The following is a 23,916-nucleotide window of genomic DNA, read 5'->3' as shown; positions in this document are numbered from 1 at the left end:
GAAAGGTGTAGGTGATAAAGTGGAAGATTTTAGGGAAGAAAAACAAAATAATTTGGGAAAGGCTTGTTTGGTAAAAAAGAAAAGACCACCGTTAAACATACGGTCTGTAGCATATTTACACATTAAATATCGTAATAATACTATTTCATTTTGGACACTACATAAGTATTGGTTAAGTTGTTACGAGTGTCGTCTACATAAATAATAGTTTGAATGTGGGTTGCGGAATATATGGACATTTTGTTAATAAGTTGGCCGCAAAGATGTACATGCGAAGATGAAATGACGGTGTTTCATTTAGTCCACATAGACATAACGCGGATGTAATTATTTTGCGTCTGAATAGAAGTTCGTTTAAGCAAAGATCTATAAATACGCATGTTTCTTGATAGGTCTTTGGTTTCAGGAGTAACACTTTATTTTTGAGCGCGTGTGTTAAATTTGAGAGCGTTTTTCGTCTTATGAAAAGAACTGTTTTGAAATCATTCGATCAATGTTAATACGCCCTTTGAAGTAATTGATCGATTCAGCATTTTTGACGTCATCGGGAAGATTATTCTATATAGATACAGTTAATGGTTAAAACGAATTTGAGAACAGCGATGTTATTTATTATTTTTCAGTATTCTCTTTTACATACTAAGCACAATTATCAAAAGCAGCGACGGAGTATTCGAGAATGGGTCTTATAAACATAAGGTTTATTTTCTTATTTTGTTTTGTACAATCAAGCAGTTATTTAAATCGACGCATTATATTAACTCGTGTCCATGCATTTTCCTTTATAATAGATATATGTATGCGAATGCGAAGTACATTCATTGGACATAAATACCCGATTACTCAAATGTCAGCGATTATGTCATATTTAAACATTAGTGGCCTTCAAATAGAGCTAGAGGGACAACGGCGAGAATGTCAAAAGTAGTTGAATATGCACAAGGTAATATTTCTTTGTTAACGATTAGAAAGATAATTAGAAAAAAGATAATAACTTTCCTCGACTGCTTGTTGTAGTTGATATGATACCTTTGTGCCATACTTGCTAAAATCATTTGCGAAATGTATTATACATTTATGTAAGCTGATGAACATTTTAATCACCAATCAAGAATCCAGATTGAGTCCTATTGCAAAAGGCCGGTATAACGTACTAGTAAATAGTTAGAATAAAATACTCCACAATAATGTTTGGCAATACAAAACAAATATAATTACCAAACTATTATAATAAGCGGGTTGTGTAAAACGGATGCATTCTAGTTTAAAATATTGAAAGTGATTTTATACCACAATCTCATTTTTTACTACCGACGTAATAATTCCTTCCTTCGTTGAATTAGTTTCAACTTTGTTAACATGTCTATACTGCATTTAGCTAGAAACGAAAGCAAGAATAAAATAGTCAACACTTGAACCATAGAATACATACATCTAACTTGTAAATTAAATTTCTATATCCCTTCTTTGTAGAAGTTGTTCAATGGCAAATTAATACAAAGTAGTACAAATCCAGAAACAGGAAAGAAGTTCGTACTCGCTAGATTTTTTCTTCGGGCAAATGACCAGCGACCGAAACACTACAGGAAAAAACATAAATACTGCACTTAACCCAAAGATAACATTAAACCTGGGATCACCGCCTCAGAAAGGTCATTGACATTTCTGAACAAAACTTTACTTGATAATTATGACAGATTAACTTTAATCGCATGGGCAATTAGGAAGTTGTTAGTGTCACAAACCTCAAACATTTTTATGCGGATTACCGTTTTCTTGAGGTATACGATACCAAAAAACAACAATAGATTATTAGGTAATAGTTATGTGATTTGTCAACCATGAAATTTATTAAATTCGAACATTTAGACAGATTGTCTTTTGAGAAAAAGCTAATGAAATTCTCATGAATTACCTTTTTGTAGTTTTGTGTTTGTTTTTAATTGTTATGTTATGTGGTTTTATTTTTGGATCTTCATAGGATTTGTTAAAACTATTCCCTTAATTTGACGTATACAGTCTTCAATACAGGTGAATAAGACAATATGAGACATCAAAAAGTGTATGCCTGAAATAACTGAAAGTAATATATATATGATATATATATACTTTTTACCATAACATAAGCCAAAAGGGATAAGATAGATAGTCCCCGATTAATACAGTTCGGATAACAAAATTATTCAAACCCAAAACATTAACACTACTACACTGCTCCAAACTGTTTATGCCCGATTAGTCCTTGGCCTTACTCGTGCAGTATTCTATTTATACACTTTCGTAAGACTAGTTTATATCACTCTGGTTGTCATCTCGAAGACTCCGGACATAGGATCTTGGTCTTAAAAATGAACTCTTTACATCTGTTGCTGATAGTCGATGCCATTGCTATAGTGATTTCAGGTAATCCCTAGTTCAAATTGTATTTGTAAATTTAGTTTGTTTACATGTATGTTATATGTGTTCTTTTACTTTAGTTTTAGAGAATTCCGAACATTATACTATTGAACATTACATTTAATACATATGCATAATTTTACGGATCAAAGTTTCAACATTTTCTCATTCTTTAAACATCGTTGATTACGGTTGTTTTCATTTATAACAGTTCTTTTTCACTGTAAATGTTGACTTATAAATGCTTTGCTTAAATATCGCATGATCGTCAATGCTAAAAATAGCCATAGCTTCAGTTTACTATTTTTAGAATCGATGTTAAGAATGGTGGACATAAACTTAAGCGAATCGTAAACATAAGCACATGGTAAAAACAGAGTTCTGCGTGTAATTAAGTTTCAAGTTTTAATTATGCTTTTTTACGTTAAGTTAACAGTTTAACTTTACTTTTTAACAAAATTAAAATCATATTAAGGAAAAAACAATCATATTATTTTACGTTATATCATCATATTACATTGAAGAACAAAAATCTTGTTTAGAATTTAGTTCACATTACCACAAGTGCCCAATGTTTCCGAGGTCGTATGAGGTGTTTAATTGCTATCGCTCACTTAAACAATGAATAATAGACGTATATTCTTGTGTGCTCCCGAATGAAGGTATATAATAATCGCATTGTGCGATCTCCATTCTGTATGTCCGTCGGTCTGTCAACGCATCCCGCTTCTTTTGTGGAGCATTACTATGGGATTTTCGAACGGAACTTAATATAATACTGATATAACTCATTAGGGGTTAATACAACATACATGAACGATGACTCACGCTTAATAGAGTTTCCCTTTTAGTCAGTTGTCCTGTATTTAGCCACACTTACTTAGAATTGAAAGTTTATAAATATTTTTTTTTATAAATTGATGGAAGAAATTGATATAAAGTCAAGTTTGCATGGGATTAAAGGTGGCTTAAAGAGAAATGTTTTAGTGAAAAGACCATTTATCTCTCTCTTTAGTAAATTTTTCAAACCAATATCTTAATTATGAGGAATGTTTTGATTTAAAATATGACTTTTGATCATTTGACTACATTCTGTGCAAACTTACAATATAATAATTCATCCGTGACTATTGGACGCTAAAGAACGTGGGGTAGTTATGCTTTCTTTTTTTTGCATGTGGACATTGTGAAGCATGGCAACCGCGCATTTTGGCAAGTTGCGGTCTTCCTGCCCCACGTGCTAAAGCGTCCGATCATCATGGATGAATGATGTTATCGTAAGCTTGCACAGAATGTAGTCAAATGATCACATGTGCAATTTTAAATCGAAATATGTATTTAATTTAGAATAGTATTTCGTTGAACAACGTCTGAACGGTGTATTTAGACTTTAATCCACTATTAAACGATTGGCATACATGTATATCAGTGTTATATTTGTTATGTGTAATTATTAATAATAATAGTTATAACAGCAAAAGACTTGAATTTTGACAGTTCCTAAAAGAAACACTACCTTCGTTTAAATACTTATCCACAAATGCATGGGGACCAAATCGGATATCGCCGTTACTGGTTATAACTGTATTAATGATAATTGTTGGAATTATACAGTTTAAAATAATTTATCTAAACACCATTATTTATGCTGCAGTTTCGTTGACAGCGTGTATAGGTTCGCGAAAATACATTATATTATCAAAATAACTTTTTGACTTGCGTGCGGCTAGTTTCTTTTTTCAAATTTTAACCCGTATTTGTTTTTATAATAACTGTCTGTCGTCATGGAAAAGAGAGCTATTATGTTATGCACAACTATTCCCATTCGTACACAAAGTTTTGTGCTTGAGCATCGTTTTGAAATTAGATAAAACTACGATGTCAATTTAACTTTCAAAATGGTAAAAGCATGTGTTTATGTACTTTTTAAACACACTTATTTTTATGAATCGTTTTGCGGACTATTAATGCTGCTTATGTACAGAAGTATACATTTGAACTGGAAAAGGTTAGAAACTGTTTTTTAGCTATAACGTTTCTCACACACAAAATGCTTGAATGGATTTTCAAGCATTAAATCATGTACGGAAACATTTGAGAGTTCATGTTTATGTGTTGAGTGACACTATTTGGGGGTAAATTACGTCCGCATCTACAATATTGAACGTAATGACACAACAATGAAATGTAATGTTGAATTGTGACATGGCCGTTTTTGACAGTTTAGCGTCAAAAAAGTACGTTTTTGAAAGTTTAAAATGGCCGTTTTTGTCAAGAAGTGTGGCTGTGTTAGAATTTTAAAATGTCCCGTGTCAAAATTTTAAATAGACCGTCCATGGCCATTCTCTAAGAAGGAAACACATTGAGTAATCTTTGGGCTTAAATGTTTTAAAGTGGAATATCAGATACACATACCCTCCTTATTCTCTACAATAACCTTTGACGGACAAGTAATCACAAGGATATATTATGGTTTCGAAACCTTTTAATGTGCACCGCCGAGGGCCCTAAAATAGTTGATACTATTCAACACATAGCCCTAATATAGCTCTGATGGCTCTTTACTGCACACCAGGTGTAATACTTGAAAAGGAGTTCGGGATGTAGTACCTGACACTGCACCGAGAGGAACATTGCAACAAATACTGAGCCAGGGTTTTGTTCCGGAATGGTACACACATAGGCAGCAGTCTTTTCAGGACTGCTCCCTCCATAACGTACGAAATACTGATTAGACGATGCTCATGTTCGGAGCTGGTATCAAGGCACTGCTGGAGAGGGTCTAGCTTAAAAAAAAACGAAGCATACTTGAAGCTGTTCAAAGCACCCAATTTGAACTTGCGAACGTGTTAATGTCAACATTCCTCTAACTAAATAACTCACACAAATTACCATATTAAATTCAATAAAATCTTCTATTCTCAGTTTTATTTGGGATGGGCATAGTCAAATAAAGTTCACAGCAATAGTTAAGGAACATAATTAAGGAGGTTTAACAATGATCCATTTGGATGCATTTATTCCAGCATTAAACTTACCTGGCTACAACAACTTCAATCCTTTAGGGGAAATTGGATGGATATCACAAAACTGTATTTTGATCACTATAAACTCTTTAATTGCAGTTATCATTACGCTTTAAATATATCTAATAAAATTCCCAATCCTTTTTGGGTGGATGTTTTAAAATGCTTCTCAATTCATTGTAATACATTGGAATTAAACACAGAATATTTTATTTATTATCCATTTTTCTAAAATCCAAACATATTAATAGGCAATAAAAGTATTTTCTTTAAGTCATGGTTTGATGCTGGAATTCATTGTATAGGGGATATATTTAAAAATGGAACCTTTATTCCTTTAGATGAAATAAATAGAATGTATCATTTGAATATAAATGTCATTCATTATACAGGGGTAAAAAGAGCAATAGATAAGTTTATGAAAAAAAGTATATCTTGTCCCACCCAACAAATTATAAAACCCTTTTTGCCACCTTTATTACAACTTATACTGAAAAAAGAATCTAAAGCAAAACGACTATACACCATTATAAATAAAAATAATGAACAACCATCAGTAAAAGCAAAATGGTGTACTAAACTTAATGCCACAATTAATGAAAAAGAATGGAATTGTATATTTGAGCTACCATTTTTAATAACCAATGACGTAAAAGTGCAGTGGTTCCAATATAGAATAACTCACAGAATACTTGGAACAAATAGTCTCGTAAATAAAATGAAAATTATTAATGATCCATTATTATTTTTTTGCAAACAAAGTGATGAAACTTTAGAACATATATTCTGGGAATGTCAGATATCTAAAACAATTATTGACGGAATGTTACCTGGACAATCTTTTCCATTTATTGATAAGACAATTTTTCGTCTTGGATATTTAACGAAGTCTGCTAGTACCATACATAATGTAATTTTATTTTCAAAGCTATACATATACAAGTGTAAAACAAATAAAATCATTCAAAGCATAGCAGGAGCCAAGTAATACCTCAAATATGAATATGATAACTTGAGAAAAATTTCAATTACAAAAAACAATTTAGAATCCTTTGATAGAGAATGGAAACTGTTTAATACCATTTTATCACAGACTTAGATCTTTAACGTGAGGATTGTTGTAGTTTTATCTGTTATTACAATGTTTACATCATTTATACAGCATTGCTTATCTATACACACTGAAAAATATCTATATCATTAAATGCACTTATTAATAATTCTCTCTATGCCTTTACATTTGTTATTACAATTTAAACATCATTGGTCGTATATATATATATACATATACACACTGGATAATGTCTTTTCTTTTTCTTATTTCTATTTTTTTAACACAAAATTAAAAGCATCATATAGATAACCTTAGATGTTTTGCATTTTTTATTTTTGCTTTTGATATCTTAATCTCTGATTGAATCACACCATTGTGTTAATGGTTTAATATTATACATATATTTTCTCTTTAAATATAACGTGTTGAAAACTTTCTTTATCATTTCTTTATTTTGTTAAATCTACATTATCAAAGAATTATACATTTCGTAATTCAACACTTTAGTTATCTTCCATATATATGTGCAATATAATATAGAAAGAATATTCACGTACTACCTTGTAAAATTATATTTAGTAAGTATGTTAAAAAGCTTCTTTGAATGGTTTTATTTAAAAAAAATGTGAATGTTTTGAATACAATTATGTTTATATACTCTCTTCAAGTACATGTCAATGAACTGCTACATATAAAACATGTATGTATGTAATACTTTATATTATTGAAAATAAAATTTTGCAGTTGAAGAAACACAAAAAAACTCACAAAATCGGTATTTCTTCATAAGTAAGAAACTCATATAATTACCAATAGTAAGTATGCTGAGCATCATTTTTGTCTTCGACCAGTTTTCGGGAGTAGTATCACCCTCTTCTTGATTTAACACGGAAGCATAGATAGTTCTGAAATTTTGTGCATTGAACTTTTCGCTTAAATTGGCACAATTAAATTGTCTTTATGTGTATGTGATTTTAAAGAAAAGAACTTTGATTGCTCAACGTTTTGGCAGAATTATGACCCTTTGTCTTTTAACCATTATTGAATATATTGGCCGTATATGTACTTAACTCCTCGTTAATTTCATTGTTGGATTAGACTGAAACATTCATAGCTGAATGTCCTCAATGTATAGTTGATTAGAAAAGAATTTTGGCTGTTTGCGTTTTGACCGAATTTCGGCCCTTTGTCTTTTATCTTTTCCACTGTCTGTTATCTTTTCCACTATATATAATATTTAGTCCCAAAACTTGTGTGTACACATCGTATCTTAAAATACTGTTTGAAATCGACTGAAATTTCGTCTTATGCATTGGTGAAAGTAAACGAAGGAATCCTATATGAACCTATTTTGCGGAATGATGGTAATTTTTTTCTTATTTTTCAAAGTTTTTGAATAACATATTAAGATGTTTTTGTGTGCATTTTTTTTACTGAGCATCTTGGAAGGCATATTACAATGAGTACACGCGGTGTACAACAGGGGGTGATGGTGGTGATAAAATCTCAAAGAATTGAAGTTAAACTTGCGAATATTTTAAATTTAAGTAATCTTAGTTTTTGTACTCATACATAAATGTTGGTGTTGAACAACGTTTATCTAATAATCGCCCACAACGTTGCATTAGTGTGCGAAGTATTTGTATCAACACACGGAGCTAACCTATTTTATGAACCTATGTCAGTTTGATTAAAATAATAACCGGAAATGCGAGGATTTTGAATATGTCAGCTGAGTTTGTATTCCTAGATAACTTTTTTTGCGTCCAAAATCTAGTTCTTTAACAGGGGAAATAAAGGTTGGATCCCAACACATGAATCATACTCCGTTTATTCGGTATAGGTCTGAAACAATTGTGGAATCCCCTGTTGGACCACAGCGTCCAAAATCTAGTTCTTTAACAGGGGAAATAAAGGTTGGATCCCAACACATGAATCATACTCCGTTTATTCGGTATCGGTCTGAAACAATTGTGGAATCCCCTGTTGGACCACATTTAATTTGAATTTCAAGTAGCTGCTTGGTCAACGTCAATAAGTTTTGAGCGACCGACATTCGGCGCATTGAAAGTCGAAACTATGATAAGAATTCGATCGGTAGAATGCATTATTATTTGCTTCAAGTGGGAAAATGATTCTTCTCATATGATAAGTTTATCTCTGTTATTATTTTATGCCTAATTGTAAAAAATAGTGTTCGGTAAATTATAGCTGGTTCAATGCCCCCTGTTTTCAAATGTTCGAATGTATTACACTATCTACTTTTAAAACCAAAAGCCATTGATTGAAAGCACTCGTTAAGCCTTAAACATCGGAGACGTCCCGAAAACAAATGCGGCAGCCGTTATTTGAATACGCCAGATTTTATGTATTCACGTTATAATGCAAAACATACGGAAAATCAAACGTTGAACGAATCAGGAATATAAAACTTACCACTTTAATGTATTTCTATTAAGCAGAAACATTATTCATATGATTTCATACAACATTTACAAATGTACTTGTTTGAATGGGATTGTAACAACATTCAAATTCTCATATAGTTCTTCTCCCGCAGTATAGTAACCGTCGAATTGTATCGGACGAATAAAAAAGATAGCAATTCTGTATGAACAAAAATAGTCCAGCTCGAGTTAAACTAGCATATACCTCGGATTCATTTAAATTGTGAATCGCGGCGCACACCCGTAAGGGTCTGGTCGCCCGCCATATTTTTTATTATTTGAATTTAATATTTTACGATCTCGAAAGTTTCTGAATGTATCGTATTAATAAGAATATTTTGTGGACTTGTAGTTAGCAGAATAAAATATCAATTAACTTTTCACCGGACTTGTGTATGAAATGTCATCGCATCGGACTATGTTACTCAGTCAATGTAAGTACTCGTTTGGCTCTTCCGTTTTTTTTAAAGATTTTTTTTATGTAAATTTCTTCATCAACAATTTTGCATATTATCTTTTTTGGCTCCGTCGATCGATTCCATCATCAGCATTTTTGGTTAAGATAACTATCGAGCACAATTGTGGTTTCCACGACTTTAACTCTGGCATTATTTAAGACATTTGGACAACTACTCTAGGATGTAACTTCCATTGCTATTTAATTAATTGTCTTCTTGTCCACTTTGTCTTCAAGCTTTCTTAACTCGCCATGCTTTCGCATGCATAAAGACGTAGGATTGATTCAATTATTGGCTGTGCCCGGTCTCACTCTGAAATAGCAATTGATACACATTGTTTTAGCTTTAATGCTTGAATTTAAATATAAATAGTAAATATTGCTTTTAAAGAAAACTAATGAAAATACAACGTTTAATAATACAGTCCAAAACAACTATGGAAAAAGAGCACCATGACAAGTCAGACATACATTTTAAACTGGGATCCCGATATATTAAGGAACTCTAAAGGACTGTACTTTATAGGATCCCCGAACACAACATACTAAATGTACATAATGGGAACCCTTAACACTCCTATTTGTTTGTTGTGTTCGGGTATCACATTTCGTACAAATCTCAGTAGTTTTCATATTTCGGGATCTCAATTTTAAAATTGTGTTGACTCATTTAAAATGCTTTATATTCTTGTTGCATTAGCATTTGATGGTTGTTCATGATTAAATCAATGATCCGTTAATTCTTAACACAGGAATTTTATTTGAAGTTATTTTTTGTGAATTTTAAAATGTTGAGCTGTGAATTACACTGGTTATTCATTGAAGTCACATAATTTAATGGAATATTCGATTCATGCAAATGACCCTTTCTTGCGTATAATTGATCAATTTCTGTTAAAAGCTAACTGTTGTATTAAACAGTACATATGTATTTTACAATACTTACACATTTTGCTTATCTACAATAATTTTATCCGTACAGTTGACGCTTTCACAAGTAATTGTATGTGTTTATTACAAATTACTGTTCATGTTTTGGTAAGTTATTTACAAGCAGCATGCTTATTTCTGCTTGATCTTCTTCATACATGAACTTGTAAATTCTCTATTACATATTGGTGTTTGCAAATGCTTATCACTAAACTTAGTTGTGCAATTCCATTCTTGAGGGCAGTGGTGAAGCAATTCTTCTTTTGTGGCTATTTTATATAAAAACTACGTAAACACTGTATAAATCACATTTGTACCTACCCATCTGTAAACTCAGAATATGTATGTATGAGTTTTGATTTCGAAAATGATTGAGATTTGTGAAAACGTAGCTGCCAGATATTGGGCAAGTTTTCCTTAAAAGTCATTTGTGAAACCTTGTGAAACACTACCTGCTCAGTAAAGTGAAGTATCTTGGTGTCTCACGTTTACTCCTACTATGACACGATTTAAGGATATTTATATTCGAATTGAAGTACGTTTCAAAGAAATGTTCGCAGCTAGCCTAAGAATCTGATGGCCTATGTTAATTGTGTTGGTTCGTAAATATTTCAGTGGTAAACATATGAGCGGCGTCCGGGGTTAGCTACTTTTCGGAATTCTCATGATATTGTTTTTGCCTGTCACATGTACTAGATTAACGTGAACATTTTGTTAGTAACACACTTCATGTATTGAAAGGAGGTCACAATAATTTAGATTGAAAAGTACATAAACCATAATCATGACCAAAAAAGAATTCACTGAGTACCCAATAACAACCATTTCTGATATTAACCACAAACACACATCATACATAAATACTTTGATTGATTTATGCTTTTAGGTCATGACGAACGCATTTGTTGTAGTTTTTGTTAAATGTTTGGTTTATTTTATAAACAATACTTCAGCTTAATTCATCAGAGGCATACATTTGACAATCCAGTCCACATTATACTGAAATTCTTTTTTGACGAATTATTTGTTAGTGGTATGTCGTCGTTGTTTAACATTTGACAGTTATTATACAATAATCGTTTTGGCAAGTGGACAAGTGAAGAAGCGCCAATGTGAAAATTATTTTTTTTTTGCGTCCGGAGAATCAAACACCGGATGCAACTACTATGGTGCATTTTAATTGAAAAAACTATGCATGTTAATTTATAAATAAACGTTTGATTCATCTTCTCTCAATTAAATTATAATTTTGGTGTTTGATTGCATATTACGTAATTTCTCATTCAATAAGTGCCGTTTACTCAAATATTTATGTATATGTTTTTGTAATAAATATACAATCTTAAAAGTCTAATGCTGTGTAAAGTGCTAAAACATACCATTAATAATTGTCTTTATCGACTCTTTAATGAGCATACGATTGATGATGTTACTTATAAACAATTTCCCATATATGTTTAAAAATAGTTTTTTTCCTAATGAGTTCGAATAATATGGTGTTTTATTTCTGAAAAAGGTTTTAATACGTAAATTTGCACACCTAATAATAATTGCTGCTTTGATTTTTTTCTGATGGTATTCAATTTTAAGCAAGGCTTTAATTTGTTATAAATAAGAAAAGATCTTTGCTCACTAACAACTCCGCTATAGTTTTCTTTTTTATAAAAAATATATGCTTATATTAACATTTTACTAAAAGAGAAATTTGGAGCACTTTAATTGTCCTTGAATTGTGTCTTTCAAGCGACGATCTTTGTATGTTTCATTTCATTTCAATGCATTTATTCCATTGCACATAATATATAAATAGGTATTTGTATTCCATTGCAAGTATTTAACAGGTCATTTTAATTTTTTCTTAAATATCTATCAATTAGGTCATTATCATTTTATTGTATATATCAAATAGGTCAGTTAATTATTCTTGTATATGTATCATTTATTGTCAACGTTTATGAAGATATTATACATACCCGTTAATGGTCTTCTTTGTAAGGCGCTTTCAAAATAGATTCGGCTATTTAAATACATCATGTGCATATTCGTGAGCCCAAGACTATAAACATGGTATTAATATTATACACCTATTGTAAAGGCTATATTATATGTTATCATCTAATTACTTGCGCTATGCTTATTTATATAATATCATACATTTTCAGATATTTTATATATATTTTTTTCTGTTTTAAATTAAACGAAAACTCGAGACTGTCATAAAGCCATGGCACAATAACAATTTATTGCACAGGAAAGATAAAAATTGTCATAATCGTAAATATCATAATTTACATTTATTTATCAACCCTGCATTACATACATTTAAAGTCAACCGTTCTATTTAAATATCCACATCTTCAACAAGAAACCGTTATTATGCAGTGTTAGTCACTGAATGAAGTTGTATTATGTAATAAATATGTGTAACGACATTTGTTCAAAACCAGAACTTCGAGTTTTAGTTTTGTTTTTAATTAAAAGTAGGCAACAATTAATCGCAAATACGTTATACTGTATAATTTCACAAGACGACACTACCATAAACTTGACTAAGACTGTGTTACTAGGTTACAAATTTGCAGATAATTTTAGATCAACATCCGAATGGACAAAATTGACCATCAAAATTGTAGAGAAAAGAAAGAAGGTTACTTCTCACCAATCCATCCTAAGATTGGATAATACTTATTGGACTTTAACCTTATAGAGTATGTATTTTGCAGGGTAATTAAAATGATGCTTATAAAATAATGCTATTGATATTTTCACACAATATAAAACCAGATTTACATTCATGTCTAATAGACCTGTGGGAAAGGCGGTTCGGCTACGGAATGTAAGAAGGTCGATGGTTCGAGACTCACACGAAGTCCTTTTTGACGTAATCGGTTGTCCACCCACCAGCTTGTTTAATCAAGGGGTAGCATATTTTGCTGCTAAGCCCCCGGTTTATAGGGTAAGAATCGCGGGTATTGTTTTTCCAAAATTAAGGTTTATATTAAGGTAGTGGGAGTCTAATGTATAATATTCCAAAAACAAACTTTGTTATTATTTTCATATTGTAAATTGCATATCACAACTTATTTCAAAATTTTAAAACTTTTCAGTAGCCAGTTAACGTTTTACACTTGGTTGGAAAAACCTACACCATTGACTCGGTCGGGCGTTTTCTATGGACTAACCCTATATATGTCCTATATGTTAAGTTTTTGTTAATGAGGTATACATATATTTTGACAATTAACTTAATATACATAGTCACATTGGATTGCGGTAGAAGACACAGCATGAAAACAGTGTCATAGAAAGAGAATTGTTCATTTGATATCCGATAAGTTGCACTCATCTGTATAAAATGGCAAAATGACAACACATCGTTCAGTGATAATAATCGTTAATTTCGTTTTATGTCACTTGTAGTGGGATTAAATGCATATATTATACAAACATATTTATTTAATATAATATATTGTCTATATATAACATGAATTTTAGGAAGTTTTACCGTTTCTATCTGAAGAAATTACACTTTGAGTATGCCTACTCCCATTCATTATCTAATTAACATTGATATAATCATACATAAATAATACAATAATAAGGTCACCCAAAGTCCGAATGAAACCCGTGCATATAGCGGCACTTTACCACAAATTGTAAAGGTATTTCCAATCTTACATAGAACAAATATATGTTGTCATGGAGACACTATCCATAGTGCCACCATTTACAGACATATTGCTATTGCTCATTGGGTCATTGTCGACCTGAAATGGCTTACAGTCACCCGGAGGTGACTTGAAGCCGATTCATGTCACCCTAGGGTGACTTCAAGCCGATTCATGTCACCCTGGGGTGACTTCAAGCCGACCGGGTGACTAGAATCGGCTTGAAGTCATCCCGGGTCGAGATGAATCGGCTTCTAGTCACCCCGGGTGACTTCAAGCCATTTCAGGTCGACAATGACCCAATGAGCATTTCTATTAGCATCAACATAGATGCCAGCTACTAACTGGCCTTCTGCAGAATTCGGTACTGATGGATTCACATATGTCTAGAACTTCGACCCGTTTTCAAATCCACGAAAGCAATCTGAGTTATATCCGGAATCACTGTACCTCGAACTATAAAAAAAAATCACAAAATGCCTTTTTCATGAATTAAATGATTCCTTTTAAAGTTTCATACCGACGCTTTCTAGGCATGATGTACTATGAAACGTTGAAATTCTTAAACATATAACCTTCTTGTAAATGAGTTTTATTTTATGCGCATGGATGAAGTCCAAAAACAAGTTTGTCTTACGTAGACCCGTTCTTCCAAGGACGAAGGATACGTAGGCTGGCTCTGACTCAAACTTTACAATATGGAAATTGCCTATGGAAACTGCTGTAGGAAATGCTTCCACGTGACATCTAAAACATGTCCAACATTTAAATAAAAAGGAACCAAATTGCACGTCGATATTTCAATAAGTCACAGACATTCTTGATAGAGAGCTACATCACGCAGTTCTAAAACGTCGTAATTCATAAGCTACAACTGATGAGGATTGCTTGTTTATGTACAGAATATGCGAATAAAACATACCGTAAACGTAATGTGTCTGCACTAAACTGCTTTCATTTAATAGCTGAACAACGTTGATTATCGGAATCACATTCTTTTTTTGTGTTCGCAAACCGCCTGGTCTTTTTACGCACTTTTATTTTGCAAACAAATATCAACAGCCGTGACGTCATGACCGAAAAGAAAATCGAACGAACTAATTAAAGTGAAGTTAATTTTAACGTAAATAAATAAGATGAACCCTTTAAGTTCTAAAATAAAAACAGACGAATTTATTTCGTGTTTTAATGTCTTTAATTAAAACGCACTGATTTATTTTGTGTTATTATTTCCGGACGTAGAAATCCGTACGCTTTCCGAATACGACGTGTCGCCCGAATATTACCGGTCTCATTAGGTCCCTACTGCTTTACGTCAAAACTGGCTGGCCCTTAACCATCTCGATGATCTCATTTGTATGTCAGATTAATAATCATCACAAATCATCATCGTCGGAATCAATAGAGGCAGTAGCATTAGCAACGACACGTGATTACACTTAAAATAATGTCAATTTATATATCCCGTACATCTCTGCATGTGCTACTAGGTTGGAAACTTATATGACACATATGCTGGAATCCCAGCCTGTCATGTAGTTATGTAAACTCAATAAAACGTACACAGCTCAATTTCATTTTCATTGCGATTTATTTTTACTGATTAAATTCAAACACAACGTTTTCCAATGTTCGTAAAAAAGAAAACAGTAACGGCCTAACGGCCCGGGGCAGCTCCGTAACGACCACACAATATGTGACCGCAATGTCCGGCTGTATACAGGGTACTGTACAGTAACTCAAGTGAAATACAAATATACACAATGAACAAGTTGACTGTAACGTGTGCAAATTCTGACGGGAACGTGTGCAAAATCACTTGTCCAGAGGTAACGACGTTATATGACGCATGCAACGGACGTATATGGACGTCAGCCCGCCATTTACATGAAATCATACAATAATCAATGGGCCACATGCTAACCCCAAGACATGACTAATCAGGGAAACAAGCAATGGGTCATTACTTGGTGCGTTCTTCTCACCTAGTTTGACATTAACATATGGTGTCTGTTTGTTTATCTATAAAGGTAGAGATTGTATTGAACTTGATGCAAAACAAGCATAAATTAATACTATCCTTACAAGCCTGATTTTGCCGTCAGCGGCATTGTAATGATTGCATTCTGATAAGTTACTCCGATATGAGCCATGCTGGCCTTTAAAACTTACCCGTGTTGTCTGGTTTCCTATTTCGGGATTCGAAAGATCGGACTTTTAAATAATATTTATATTTTCTTTGTTTTACTTAATTGTCGTGCAAAATAGCTCGTGTTAGTAAATACTAGTAAAGTAGAACATAAACACTGCCAAGATTTCACGAATATTTTAGTCTGTTTTAACAGGATTAGCTTAAAGTAATATAAATATCCTCCAATTACCGTAAGTCGACCGGTTAAGGAAACAAGTAAAAGAATTTCTGAATTTACGCAACAAAATGCAGCAATATATTATTTACCTTCAGAGATTTATTTAATAACCGTTAAATCAATGTCAAAAATGATTATTTACAGCATGTTTTACTACGCAAAGCCGATAGTTCCATACACACTACAAGAACACTAACTCCGCGCGTTGTTTACCTTAAGTCGATACGTCACATCCGGGAAAGGGACAGCACTCTAGTGGTAATGGATTAGGCCAAATAAACTTAAAACTTCGCTTCTCTGAACAATTTTAACACGAACTAAAACAGTAAATATATATTAAATATGTTTTCAATATTTTATAAATACAATTGAACAAGTTTCTTTCACTTTTCTTAAGAACAATTGTCACTCTTTTTTAGCACAGCATGGGCACATAAATGTTGCACCTCTTCTGATGACTTTAATTTCTGTACAAAATGACAGGTGTACCCAGTGGTTGCAGGCTCTATTGTCACACTGTGCCCATTTGACAAAAAAAATTGAAGCACTGTGCCTGACAGCTTCAGGGGAAAATCGTTTGCATTGGCAACCCAAGTCCTCTTCGTTTTCAGTGTCACTACTGTCAGAAATGGTGACTATAGAGGGACCAGACTGGGGAGATGAACTGTGGGCCTCATTACTGGTAGCTTTCTTAGTTTTGTTTGGTTTATTCTTGTTTTGTTTATCTGTATGATTCGTCATTTGTTTCAAGACCTCGCCTGATATTTCTTTACCGGCCACTATTTTGCTCATTGTATTTCTAGCTTTAGCCAAATTTCCACTTTTTGTTTTCTTTAATGTTCTTTCTTTCTGTGCAAACATGTCTACACCATCAACTTGTATCCCACCTTCAACAGTTTTCTGGCTGCCTGAAGTTTCTGTCTCGGTTTGCTGAAAAACTTCAGCTGGGATAAGACATTGGCTGGGGACAGCGTCTTCATTAAACGGGTATATGCCTGCACGGCAAAATGATGAAGAAAGGTTTTCAGCAGACATTGACTTCATGTATGCCTTTGATGCCACCTCACACACATTGTAGCGTGTAATGACAGCTGATGTTTGGCGCATAAGTCGATGGCAGAGGCTGTCATACATCTTCTGGAACGGTCCAAAGCAGACAATATCTAAAGGTTGAAGGATATGGCTGCAATGAGGGGGAAGGACAAATATGACGATGTTGTGTTCCAGAGCCCATTCTGTCAAACCAACTGACACATGTGATTTGTGGCCATCAAGTATCAGTAGTTTCTTCTGGTCACTAGATCCTGGGGTGAACTTCAGGAAATGCTGCTCTAAGTAGGTGCGAAAAACGCAACCATTGGACAATCCGGTCTCGCTTACTGTACCATTAGAGCCTGGAGCTGCACCATTCAACAAGTCAAGTTTCATTCGTTGGCCTGGGAAAATGTAAAATGGAGGTATAGCTTGACCTGCTGCATTACCGCGTCCAATTATTGTGATTGTCTGCCCTTTTACAGAAGTGACAGATGAAGGACAGTAATCAGCACCGGCTACGCTGAATGGTGGTTTGTGATTAATTGTTTCCCCTTTTTCATCAATGTTGTAGATCAGGTGGGCTTATCAGTCATTTCATATTTTGTTAATGTTTCTTTGAGGTTGTGATATAAATTCGAGATGGTTTCCCTTGAGGCCATTTTAGCTCGAGCATGATCAAGGGCTCTTGGTTTGAGAACTTTGAGTTCTGGCCAGCGCTTTAAAAAACCATAAATCCACTTTAGAGACAGGGGGTTATCCTTCGTTCTTTTACCCAACTGAACGGCGTAGTCAGATGCAATGTCTATACACTCTTTCCTGGTATACCCATAGCCATATTCAGCCATTTTTTTTAAATGCTCAACCATTTTTTTTCTTCCTCATAGGTAAACAAAGGCAAAGCTCCTGCAGACATAATGTTAACATTGACCCTTTCAGCAGTTCTATGTCTTAGAGTGGTTTTTGGGACGTTGAACAGGGCAGCCGCTTTTCTTACAGAGACACCATCTTTTTTACGAGCTTGTACACATTTGATAAAGCTGTTGGGGAGTAAAATCTGTGTTTCTTTGTCTGTTTAAGTCGTTTTAGATAAGCCTTAAAAGAAAAAAAGAAAAAAATGACCATTATGAAGAGGTCTGAAAACTGATTTAATAAAAAAAGCTTTGCCTTAAATTTACTACGATTTACTACTATTTCCGATATGAAGCGCTGTCAATGAAAGTGTTATGTTAAGATCGTCTGCTTCACATTTCAATTTTTGTGGGAATTTAATAAAGAGGACCAATAAAATGTATGGGATATAGATAAATTTGTGTAAATTTAGTTAAATTTTTATTTTGGAATGCAAAACCTGTTTTACCTGTTTTTTCCTCATTTTGTTTTTATTTGTTTTTGTTTTTTAGCGTAGTTATGTCACTTCATCAAAATACTCGGAGCGCTTGCGTGTGACCTCATTCAAACGGCCGCGTTCTTTATTTAAACAAAGTGGTCGAAATTAGGTCATGGTCGACTTACGGTAATCGTACGATACTCGAAATCAGCGTATATTTCACAAAACATTTCGTAAAATAATGTTAATCAATAGAAATACAGTGTTCCTTAATGCAATAGACCAAAATTTCAACGCTAGATTTTGAATGATAACAAAGTTTTTACGATATACAAAATGCTCGTTTTTATTTTTTGTGCGACAATATATTCCATGTTTATACCCCGCTACGTTATCTGAACATTTACGCCCGAACGCGAGACTGGCTTCAGAAAGCGTAAAAAACAACGAATTCACGAGAACTACCGGTACGTCGTGCTTCCAACGCTGCCCGAAGCCAATCTCGCGTTCGCTCGTAAATATTCGGATATCTTAGCCGGAAATTCACATGGAATATTTTGTGACCCAAAATATATAAAAACGAGCTTTTTGTTTCGCGTTCAATCTTTATTATCAGACCACATCTAGCGTTGAAAATTTGGCTATTCCTTTAAGGGACATTGATTTTTTAGGTGTATACTTTATTTTGCGAAATATTGTACGAAAATTCGTTGATTTAGAGTGTTTATGAGCTTTTTTATATAACTTTCATATTGTAGAAAAGTCCATTATTGTAAAATTAATACAAGTTTTAAATTCAAATTACACGTGAAACTATCATTAAATTACTATTTGTTCAACGTTTATATACATTCAAAAATACGTATCCCTGAATAAAATGATCGGGGCCAATCAAATCTCTGGGCAGAGCCTTATTAGGAAGATTAATTGTTGGGTATTAAATTGATATATGGTCAGAGCTCATTCAATTGAACATATCTGTGGTCTAGTTTAACGTACCAGCGCCATGAATCAGGGGTCGCAGCTTCAATCATCATTTCAATCCGACCTACTCAATCTTTCACATGAGGCGTTATATATCCGGTTACTAAATGGCACAGGGTTATATTTGAAATGGACGTCTCCTGTATCTCGCACTATGCCCCACGTAACCGAACTAAGAAGTATTCTGAGGGTGATGGCCATAGGGGAAAGCCCCCCCCCCCCCCAGGCACAAACACAGACGATTTATATGCATAAACCAAATGGAGTATTTTAGAAACCGTCGATACATTACAAGTTATATAAATAGTCCATCTCAAGGAGTATTCCGTAAACAGTCGATTATTACAATTGAAACACAGTTTTATATGTTGATAACTTTTGGTTATTCTAAGATGGGATTCCAGTTCAAAATTTTGATGGTTAGTCAGATATATTATTGTGTATTTATTATTTTGATAACTTTTGGTTATTCTAAGATGGGATACCAGATCAAGATTTTGATGGTATTAATGTGTATTTATTGGGATCCCAGTCCAAAAATTTTCACATTCATCTCAACTTAGTCGCTGACTGGTTTAGCAAGGACCCACATGTTGACACACAGTTTATTTATTAACACGGAAATGGATACATTTAACCTCTATTTTGTTCTGGGATTTTGTACAGTGCTTTCCATGCCGTTAGGTGAAAATGCGAAAGGTTAGTGTTATATTTTTATTAGTATTTTTATCAAAAGCGTATTTTGTTTCGAGGTTCTTAGGCTATAATATCATTAAACTTAATATATCATATAAAGTAAAATTGTATCTTCATCACTAATCTGTATGCATAGCTTAAATCTCGTTAATTTGTAAAGGAAGGCATGGGCCTATATGAATATTTTTTTATGATATTACCTTTCAAATAACAAAATAAACCTTCCATTATTTATTGGGAAATATTTTTATGATATTGACTGTTAAAATAGTTATCACGAGTGTAAAACAATTATGTCCCATTCGTTAACTCCGGATATTTTACGTTATCCCCAGTGAAGGTCAGTCTGTTCTATCTCTGTAACTGGGTTCCCAGTTAAACCTCATGGATGTATAGATATTAACGAGGAGAATTGCAATCCATGAAAACCATTGCCTATTAATTTTTTTATGATTATACCGTATATCTAGGGATTTTTATACATCCATAAACAACATTTATTTCTCGTGACTTTGCTTTTTTCTTATTATGTCATATAAGTCAGTTAAAATAGGAATTTTATAGTATTATCAAAAAGGTCAATTTATTATTATTTGGTATATATATAAAAGGTCAGTTATTTATTATAGTCTATGTATCTTTTATGTAACTTAATTTTTAATATTCAACGATTTTACAAATATATAATATGCAAATGAAAAGGGTCCTTATTTGTAATGCGTTTTTTTTTCATCTGCGGCTTTTACAATAATTAATGCGAATATGCGTTCGCCCAAAACTGTACTCGCACTTATGCTAAATTTTTCAATATTTGTATAATTTTAAGTTATGTTATATTTTGTTTTGTTTTGTTTAATACGCACTTTATTTGCATATGTGTATGCTGTAAATTGTTATTATGCTATGTTTAAACCTGGCAGTAATTGTATTATTTCGTTTATGTGTTTGAATGATATATATATATATATATATATATATATATATATATATATATATATATATATATATATTTTTTTTTTTTTGTGTATACCTATTGTATAGGTTAAATTATGTTTTATTATGTCATTACTTGCTGCAATTATGTGTTTATAATATATGTATTTATGCATACATAATTTATGTTAAACATTGTATATTCTATGTTGGTAATAAAATGCAAAATTAAGCGGTCTTTACAGTCATTTCAATAATTACGATGTCCACGTACGCAATGTCTTTAAAATTAATAGTATGCGATGCATTGATGTGTCAACTCTGCATAACGTGCATTAAAATTCAACTGTATCTATCTAAATTCCCACAGCTTTAACACAAATCCGTTCTTATTATAAGTGTGAGTTACTGAATGGAGTAGTATTATATAATAAATATATGTATCGACACCGGTTGCAAACCAGAATTTCGAGCTTTGTTATCTATTATTCACAAGCAAGTAGCATTTTATCACAGTTTGATTTGAAAAGCGATATAATGCATCATTTCTCAAGAAGACTCTACCATAAACTTATTTGAAGACTGTAACGAGGACACATTTTTATGCCCCCGGCACCCTTATTGACATTTGTTATTAATCAGAAAACTGTTAATGCACGTTATTCTTAAAGGATAATGGGTGTTAATAAAACACAACAAAATTCAAATTCTGCACTAGCTTTTATTGATCAAGATGTAGAACAATAATTATGTGTAAATTACATGAAGCTAATATTACAACAAAGAAATATCACCGTTCACCGACAAGCATATAAAAAATGTCGGAAATGGCGAAGTATAATTAGATTTAAATGAATGATATTAAATTTAGAATTTGAATTCCAAATTTAAAGGACCAACACAATAAGTAAAGAAACAGTACAGACAATCAACAAGACAGAGTATATTTGCGTATACATGTACTTGTTTATAAACGTATACGTTTTTCGGATGTTTTTTTATATTTTATATTAGTGGTACAAAGACAGTCGGTTTACCGCTTGAATATCGAAATAGGTTATCCGGTTACGAATTTGCTTAGGTTTGCCATTCCTAATAATTATATTGAAATATAAAAGTTTATTTATTGCGAATTTGATTGAAAGAAGCAATCATAAGCTGGACTAAAAAAACCTTACCTAGCCATTATTCGGATTGTACCGGTCCTCCTTATCGTATCGTACGAGTTCAGTTGAAAACCCATCAGTAAGTGCTCGGAAGTTAATGTTTTCCTTTTTTAGAAGTTTAAATTAATTTTCCCGTTAATTTAAGAATATTACGACGATCATAATCATGATTTCCGGTTAACAATCGATGTACATTTGTAGGTCAGGTTTACTCCAGACGAAAGTTATGATTATTTAAATCACAATATACATAATTGTACCTCTTTGATAAGTTTGTATTAGTATTTTTAACAACTGTGTTATAACTCGCTTATCTGTGGAAATATTTAAATTATTTAAAGAACAAGATGAACACAATTATGGTATTTCCATTTATAAACTATTTATAACGCAAGCACACGCGTATAGTACCGACCCTTTTCAACCAATCAGAAGGTTCATTTGATATAACGAACATTGTACATGATACAGATTCATGAGATTACTACGGGGAGCTAAATCTATCAAGTAATTTGTCAGAAACTTTCCAATTTATATGCAGTTTTGTTTTCATGTGCAGGATTACACATTTAAAAAAACATTGACATCTATAACATGTGTGTTTAAAATCTGTTCTCTTCTTGCATTCATTAAGAGGGCCAATACTAGATCCACGGATACACATACTACTTAGTATTTGGCATGAGGCGTTACCCTGACACTCAAATGCCCAGGGTTTTATTTGAAGCGGACGTTTCTTGTATCTCGCACTATGTCAATTAACACAATGAAAAAGTATTCTAAGGGCGATTGCCAAATGGGAAATTACGCGCGCACACACACACACACATGCATAGACGATTTATATGCATAAATCTCAAGGAGTCTTCGGGAACAGTCTTCATATTATAATGATTTTATATACATAAATCTGACGGAGTTTTCTTGAAACAGTCAATATTACACACCGTTCATACATATATACAATGTATATACTAAGAGCGGGCCGTTTTTCGCAACTGATGGAAGATATGATCATATCGGCTTATATCTAAAAAGAATAGGATCGCGCGATTTCAAATGAACAAAATTGCGTCCATTGCGTTGGTCAAATGTGAAAAAAGCAAGCAACAAATCAACGAAAACAATCGAAAACAATCAGAATAAAACGTACCAAACACTTGAAATAATGTAGACGTCGATTACAACCCAAGCGGTAGATACCTATTTGAACCTGAACACGAATCATCAAATAAAATAAGATAAACGTTTTGCTTACCTCAATAACAACTTTGATGCAACGCTTATAACAATTAAAATACACCGATACCCATTTGCATTTTCTTTTCTCCTGTCCATTAATCTTCATTCAATTAATCCCCACTAAGTTTTGGAAATTTTTGTAATATTATTTCGTCATTGAAATGATGGGACTCCGGTGCAAAATT

At 32.8% G+C, this 23,916-nt stretch overlaps 1 protein-coding gene and 1 long non-coding RNA gene across 3 annotated transcripts; both read right to left on the bottom strand.

Moving 5' to 3' along the window:
• Positions 1–8,357: 8,357 nt before the first annotated feature.
• LOC127845813 (uncharacterized) lies at positions 8,358–22,898 on the bottom strand. The gene is made up of 2 exons (XR_008033400.1): positions 22,502–22,898; positions 8,358–9,694 (listed from the first exon to the last, which is right to left on the bottom strand). It is a non-coding gene; the product is annotated as an uncharacterized LOC127845813 (long non-coding RNA).
• On the bottom strand, positions 15,552–20,196 carry LOC127845800 (uncharacterized). Of its 2 annotated transcripts, none has more exons than XR_008033390.1 (2): positions 19,710–20,196; positions 15,552–15,717 (listed from the first exon to the last, which is right to left on the bottom strand). XR_008033390.1 is itself a non-coding variant. In XM_052376954.1 (2 exons), exon 1 carries the CDS (start codon positions 17,774–17,776, stop codon positions 16,754–16,756), a length of 1,023 nt encoding a protein of 340 aa, XP_052232914.1. In that variant the 5' UTR covers positions 17,777–18,569; the 3' UTR covers positions 15,552–15,717; positions 16,438–16,753. The 2 variants fall into 2 exon arrangements, 1 of the variants encoding a protein (XP_052232914.1); XM_052376954.1 differs by lacking the exon at positions 19,710–20,196 and adding an exon at positions 16,438–18,569.
• Positions 22,899–23,916: the final 1,018 nt, after the last annotated feature.

This window comes from Dreissena polymorpha, chromosome 9, assembly GCF_020536995.1.
Source record: "Dreissena polymorpha isolate Duluth1 chromosome 9, UMN_Dpol_1.0, whole genome shotgun sequence".
In the NCBI taxonomy this organism is placed as follows: domain Eukaryota; kingdom Metazoa; phylum Mollusca; class Bivalvia; order Myida; family Dreissenidae; genus Dreissena; species Dreissena polymorpha.
This window is presented reverse-complemented; position numbering and strand designations above follow the sequence as displayed.